Source organism: Hydra vulgaris, chromosome 03, assembly GCF_038396675.1.
Source record: "Hydra vulgaris chromosome 03, alternate assembly HydraT2T_AEP".
Classification (NCBI taxonomy): domain Eukaryota; kingdom Metazoa; phylum Cnidaria; class Hydrozoa; order Anthoathecata; family Hydridae; genus Hydra; species Hydra vulgaris.
Window position 1 is genome coordinate 2,560,001 of NC_088922.1, and position 8,001 is coordinate 2,568,001.

Below are 8,001 nucleotides of genomic sequence, written 5' to 3' on the forward strand. Positions count from 1 at the left end.
TCAGAACTTTTCCACGGCGAAATGCAATAGTCTCTCCTTTCTTCAACTTCTTTGAATTTATTTGAGGGGGCATATCTTTTCTATTTTGCTTGACGGTTCCATATGTGTCAGTTCTATTATTTATCAATAATTCAGCAAGTGCAGGCGAAGTATAAAAATTGTCAGTTGTCAAACAATGACCTTTGTTGAGTAGCGGGTCCATTATAGACATCACAATTTTTGATGAAACTGCAGGAAGATCTTTATACTTTTCATCCATTTGTGTTCCTTTGCCCGTATAAATAATAGTAGACCAAACGTATCCAGTTGAAGACTCGCATAACATATAAAATTTAATTCCAAATCTTGCACGTTTCAGAGGGATGTATTGCACCCAACCGAGTCTACCTTTATAAAGCATTAGACTTTCGTCGATGGTCACGTCACAATCCAGCTTATACAATGTTTTGAATTTATTGCTGAGAAGCTGGTAAATAGGGTAAATTTTGTTCAATTTTGGTTGGGGGTGAGTTTCAGGATTGTAGTCTTCACTATTTGCAAAGTGCAAATATTTTTTTAGTGCCTTGAACCTTTTGAGAGGCATGCACTCTCTAAAAAATGGAGTGTCTAAGAGAGGTTTTTTTGACCAGTAAAGCCAATGACTAGACTTTACTACCAAGCCTTGCAACATTACGAGTGCGAGAAATACACGAATCTCCCTTGCATTGGTATTAGAAAAATCTCTATCGCCTTTCTGCAATGCATACCGATTTGTTTCAGTGACAATAATATTGATTAGTTCATCGTCAAAATATAAATTCAAAAAGTCTAATGCATTTCCATCAGCAGGAATAATTTGGTTGCCGAAAACAAATGGAAACCTAGGATGAGGTATCGTTGGTTGAGGTTCAATTTGCCATGCAAGCACGTCTGCAAGCGTAGGCTCATCTTCTTCAGAATCATCGTCTAAGAAACCTTCACTGTCACTGGAATCACTCCTCTCATCGTCAGACGAACTAACATGAACTGAGTCGGTATCGCCCAATAAACTTCCTTCGTCACTGTCGGAATCCATCATATTTATAAGTAACACAAAAAATGGGCACAAATAATTCAACAATGCAGGTTACGCAACAGATAATTCATGCAAAATTATCAATCACTTAAAAAAAAGTCATGAAACAATGCAATGCACTTCCAACCGCCCATGTGTTAACACTGGCGCGTGGCAGTCATAAAAAGAAGAGTTTATCGTACAGGAAGCGCATCAGATATCATAATAACCAATCAGAAGCTTTGCTCGACATATAGCGAGCTAGCTCTCAAAGTATACCAATTTTTGGTAATGCTCGACATATCTCGAGCAAATTTTTTTTGGCTAAAAAAGTTTGCTCGACATATGTCGAGCAAATTCGTTAAGTGGTTAAAAGAACTAGCCTAATATTATAAAAACATTAGAAAAGATCAAAGTTTTATAGTTCGTCACATTGGTTTTAAAAGGTTACTAACTGTATTAGGAGAATTTAGAAAAAAACTTTGTATTTTTTTTAATGTTTAATTAAAATTATTTATATTATTATAATTTTTATTTGTTTATGTATTCTTTTTTTGATTGATATATAAAAGTATATAAATAAATAAAAAATAATCATATAATTATTTTTATTAACGCAAAAAAAAAAAGAAAGAGATTTAATTGCTATTCTCCTTATATAAACAGAATCAGTTAGAAACTTGTTAAACCAACAACGAGTTCAACTTCAACATAATTTTCTATTAGAGTTTTAGTTTTTTAGATTTATATGTTTTCTTTTTAGAGCTATAGGTTTTATTTTTTATTTATTTCTCTTTTTTAAGATTTCTTTTTCTTTTATATAGTTTAGCCTGTTTAAATCTTTTTTTCCTTTGTCACTTTTTTTCAGGGCTTTTTTAACTATCTAAAAAGCTGTGGTCAAGCTTTCAAAAAAAAAAAACAATTACATGTGTGGTCAAGATGGGTGTGCAATTGCATGCCTTTCCTGTTCACGACGGTTCTAAATGGCATTTAAATGAGGAAGTTAATTTTTGTAAAAATTTTGCTACAAATATGCTATTATTATATTTGTAATTTGTAAAATATTCCATCATACTGTATGCTTATTTTTCGAGTTTTATCTAAAATTTGAATCATAATTTTTAATAATCATAATAAAAATAACATGGTTTTATAATGTGATTTTATATCAAAATTTCAAAATCAGCATAAATTTTTTTTATTGAATTACAACTATTGAGTTTAGTTAGAAACAAAGTTTACAGTTATTAAAAAACTTAAAAATTTTAGACTAGATCATTTCCAGATATCGCAATTCGTAATCACTTAATCCAAGTCTTGTATTGTTTGAATTTTTTTTTACGAAAACTTTTTTTTTACGAAAACTTTTTTTTTACGAAAATATTGTAGTAATCAAAATATTTAGCTACAGAAGAAAAACTTATCTACTATTTTAATACAATGTAAATGAATGATATATATATATATATATATATATATATATATATATATATATATATATATATATATATATATCAAGGCTCGAATTAATGCGAAAAAATCTAATCGCAAGAAAAATAAATTTTTTTTTGCCTTCCCCTTATTCTTATGATGAATTCATACTGAAATTTTAATTGCATGTTAAAGGCTCATAATAAGTTGTTTTACAATTTCTTATCACATTTGTTGTTGCAATAAAAATAATAGTTTGTTTCCGGTACCAATAAGTAACTTTTTAGGGCGTATTCTTATATTTCTACAACTGTAGGTATAAACTTTATTTTAAAACTGATTAATAAAATTTGTAAAGCATGTTTTCAGCTACATTTATGCATGTTTGAAAGTGCTTAACTCATAACCTATGAATATATGGTAGTAATTTTATAAAAACTATGGTAGCAGTGTAGCTTGGAGATAATGTTGTGTACCTTGGTGCTACCACCAAGATATACACTTGCATGAGTTTGTAAATGCTATTATGAGTAATATTTGTTATGAAAGAATTTTTTTTATGTAATGGGTTGTTATAGTTTATTATGATTTTTTCTGTTTATTAAGAATTTCTTTAGTATAGAATGATGTGCGTATTTCTTTGTTGAATTGCAATTATTTTTCTCAAATTGTCATCTTCTCTTTGATAATTTTCTCAAATTATAGAAAACAAAAGTGTGTATGAGTTGGGCAAATCAGACATGGTCTTTCAATTCCCACTTCACTCTATTACAGGAGGTTCAGCACGACAGCTGGAAAAACTATTATTTGGCATTAACTTTAATTACCTGAATATAGAGTAGAGAAATGCTAAAGCAAATTAAAAGACTTAATATTACTAAACTTTAATGTAGATATTTGTTATTACTCTTTTCTTAATCAACTTTATTTCTTTTGTAAGTTTTTAATACTTCTAAGTATAAATTAGTTTAAACTTAAAACCATACATAAACTCAACATAAATATAAATTAATATATAGTTTATATAAATCTAACTAGTTAGATTAATATTATCTCAAATGAGGCTGATTGACATCAGCCTCATTTGAGATAATAGTCCAATTATCCTATAAGTAAACATATCAAATTTCTACCATGTTGAGTACTTAATCTGTTAAAACAATAATACCTCCAAGGTACAACATACATACATCCAAGGTACACCATCAGTGGTGTATCTTGGCTGTAGTGTAAGCTTTTAAATTAAAAAAAGGGATAAAAAAATGTCTGGATGTTTAATAAAAAAATGCTTGAGTAACTAATATCAAGTTAAAAAAAATATATTGTTACAGATCATATTGAAAGTATTTTTTTTTTAAATTTGTAAAAATTTAAAAAACCTCCAAGGTACACCACTCTCCCCAACTATTAAGATATTACTTTTGGTAATTGTTTTTATTTAACATGATACTTAAAAAAGTAAAAGTAAAAAAGTAAGAGTAAAAATGCAAATATTACATTATTTAAACCACTAGTTTAAATATTGTAATACTTGCGTTAATTTTTAATTATAATTAACAAATTAAAACATCGTCATAAAACTTTAAACTTCATATATGCGCAAAAACATGCCTATAGACCATACAAGTCTATAATCTATAGCCAAATGAGTAGGATCAAAGCAAAAAAACATTATATACCACATTTTTTATAATTTATTGTTTTTTGATCTAGCATACTATTAAAATTTTTAGTATAATTAAGTTTTTTATTCAAATGGTTTGTGGATGTTTTTATTCGATTTTTTCATTCAAACTTTTTTGCAATAAAAAGTGAAACAAAAAAAAATTGGTTTAGTATATCGAATTTTATTTTCTTAAGTTTAAGAATATGATTAAATTATTTTTTTAGAAATAAATTTCTTTGAGCATAAGCAAAAAAATTTATTTTAATTTTAATTTAAATATAATGTTTCCGCTTTTAAAATTATTTTCAAAGAAATATAATAAAATTACCTATTCAAAACGCTTATGATTTAAATGAAACTTTTTTCCTCACTTACACTATGTTCTAAATCTGATATTGTTACTGTAGTTAGATAAATGCTTAACTTTCAGCAATGATTCTTGCTTGTTGAATATTATGGACGCCGCTGAATTAAATTTATAATTATTGAGTGTTAAAATTTTTCTCTCTATATATTTTTTTTAAATCTAAAATTTTAATCGCAAATTTATTTGAATAGAATTATAAAAGACTAAAATTCTGTTGTTCAAATTTCTTTTTAAATAAAATTCCTAAAAACTTGGGTATTAATATAATATGTTTGATTGTTTTGAATAAAATATAAAAAAAAATGGTATCACATTTTTTATATTCTATTTGGGATTTCTTGTTAAATAATTTTTAGTAAGAAGCTTATATTATGTGTTAACAACATATAACATATAAACAGAAACATTAATAAGGGTAATTTTTGCCAGTCTTTAAATATATTAGGTAAATTTAATAGTTGAGTAACTGTAAGTTACTGTAGTAACAAACTGGTTGTTTTGATTTAGTTTAAAGGTAAATTTACTGTGATGAACTTTACCCATTCAGTAAATCAAACTATATATAACTTTGAAATCATATTAGCTTCCATGCAGAGATTTATAATAATTTAAATTCAAAAGCGTTTTATGTTGAATAATATATCTACGCAAGAGAGCAAAGATCATAGTTCTATTCAAAAGATAAATTTAGCATGACGATATATATATATATATGTATATATATATATATATATATATATATATATATATATATATATATATATATATATATATATATATATATATATATATATATATGTATGTATATATATATATATATATAACCTTAGAATTAGGGTCAGCATAGATGAAAAAATTGCTGACCTTGTTTCTATATTTTATGGTCAGACCTTTGTATCAAATAATTTTTGCTGACCCCATGCTGACCTCAAAAAGATTGAGGTCGGCAAAATACTGTTGACCTCATTTTTTCTGATTTCGAGGGTTGTGTGTGTATATATATATATATATATATATATATATATATATATATATATATATATATAAATATATATATATATACACACTTATATGTTGTCTGAAAGTTTTCTTCCATATTTTGTTGACAAAAAGTAAAAGTTAAAATGCAAGACCGGATTTTTTTTTTTTATTAATTGATAGACTGCCTGCCCAAACCAAACCCTCAGTCGATGTAGCAGCACTCCCTAGCGAGTCAGGCTATTTGTCAGTCGATATAGCAGCACTCCCTTGCAAGTCAGGCTATTTGTCAGTCGATGTAGCAGCACTCCCTAGCAAGTCAGGCTATAAGATAGTCGATGTAGCAGCACTCCGTGCATGGTTTACAGTAAAAATAAATAAAAATAAAAACATTTTATTAAAAAAAACAAAAATAAATACATTTTAATAAAAAAAATAAAAATAAAAACATTGTTTATATTGTTAAAAACATTCATGTTTTAAAAAACATTCTGGTCAACTAAATTTGCGTTTTTGCGGCTTTTTTTAAAAACGACTAATTTGTAATTAAATTAATGGTTTTTACTTTCTGACAACACGCAAATGTTGGACGAAAGTCAAAAGTAATTAAAAGTGACGTATGTGTTTTGGAGTAAGAATCACTTTTTTCCTTCACCTCTTCCCAAAGACAACAAACTATAGATCTATATATATATATATATATATATATATATATATATATATATATATATATATATATATATATATATATATATATATATATATATATATATATATATATATATATATATATATATATATATGTTCATCAATAAACACAAATTTAGCTATGCATGAAATAAAAAAGTTATATTAAAAAAAAAACATCTTTGGGCTTCAGTACATACACTAATTGAGAGTTTGGATTTGGGCATGGAACATCTTCATAAGAAAGTCATTTATGACAAAAGTTACATTTCTTGATTATTTTTATTCATTTTTTTATTTTTATTAAAAAGTGCTTGAATTAAAATTTAAATATGTTTTTTATAAATAGGTAAGGTAATGAATTAGCTTACTTCTTTTTTTGACGCATCCTTATAACATAAACATCCTGCTCGAAGTTTATACCCTTCTTTGTCATAGGTTCTTGGAACTTGCGCTTTCATTTTCAAAGATTATACTGTTGATCTAAGACTCAACCACAAAATTAATTCCATATTATAGCCATATGAAACATTTTTGCTGAAGTATAAACAAACAAAAAATCATTGACAAATTATCAAAACAAAAGCATGAAAAAATTACACTTATTACTTCTTCCACATTTCTCTTAATTAAAAATAAAATATTAAGTGTAAATTAAAATTCAATCCTTTCGTCAAAATTATAGAAACATTTATTAAAAATTACAAGGGTTTTGTCATAACTCTACTTGATATAAAAAAGCCATAAAGATTAATTAAGTAAAAATTGAAGTTAATTTAGTAATAAACAAATTAAACTGATAAGATAATTTTTCAAAAGTTTAAAGTAAAGAACTTGATCCTATTATTGAATTCTGAAGAATATAAATCTTGAAAATAAAATTTAATATATATATTAGTGACCCATTCATAACTTCAAAAGTTACAAGTAAAACTCAACACATTAGTTTGTCAAGAGAAAATAGAAAATTTCCCTCATCACTTTTATAATGCCTTTTATTTTCAGCCTGATTCACTATAATATTTTTGTAAAAATATCAAAGGATTAAAACTGTTGAATATCAATAGTAACATTTAGTTAAAGAGGGATTAAAATAAATATTATTGCATAATTTTAGAATTGATGATCAAGACAAAGTTATGTTTTCACTTATCATTCAAAAAATTAAACAACTTTTATCAAACAGCATTGTTTAACAACATGAATTTCTGTCAGCAATTTTGTTTACAAAAGTTAATAAAAATAACTCTTTAACAACTATGTGTAATTTCCATTATAAAAATATGCAAAGTAACTGATTTTACTGTTTGGTATGTTGCATCGAAACACGCTTTCCTATCGTAATTGCTAATCAGTCGTTAATCCAGCTTTCGCAAAAATGATTTGCGTTGTCAAGAACACCAACGGGAAAATTATTCTTTTAACTATATGCTCCAAAATATAAATTTGTTTATTCGTAAATTATTTTACAACTATATTAACACCAAATATAACAAAAAATTTAAATAAAAAAAATATGTAATTTAAAAAATATTTTTTAAAGCTAAATGTTTTTTAGTTTACAAAACTAAACCCCCAAACTTATTTTAAAATTCACACTCTTTTTATCCGTTTCTTAAAACTTTGCACCAGTTCTTTATAAAATCAGTTGAATAAAAACCATGAAAGATTAACATTTCATTTAAATTTTCTATTAAAAACATTGAAAACAAGATTATTATTTAATCAATCTTATTTTTTAAAATAACCATTGACTATTTACTATATTCTCAAACTACTTTATTATCTAACTACTTAAGGTATAATCTTACGACTATTAGCTTAAAATATGTATATATA

General features: G+C 25.7%; 1 protein-coding gene across 1 annotated transcript in view; it reads right to left on the bottom strand.

Moving 5' to 3' along the window:
* LOC105846261 (diphosphoinositol polyphosphate phosphohydrolase 1) overlaps positions 1 to 6,728 on the bottom strand; it is a 38,347-nt gene extending 31,619 nt beyond the window's left edge. Inside the window, exon 1 of the mRNA XM_065792058.1 lies at positions 6,534 to 6,728. Within this exon, the coding sequence (XP_065648130.1) occupies positions 6,534 to 6,623 (90 nt within the window). The 5' untranslated portion in view covers positions 6,624 to 6,728. The remainder of the gene's footprint in view (positions 1 to 6,533) is intronic.
* Between the last annotated feature and the right edge of the window lie 1,273 nt (positions 6,729 to 8,001).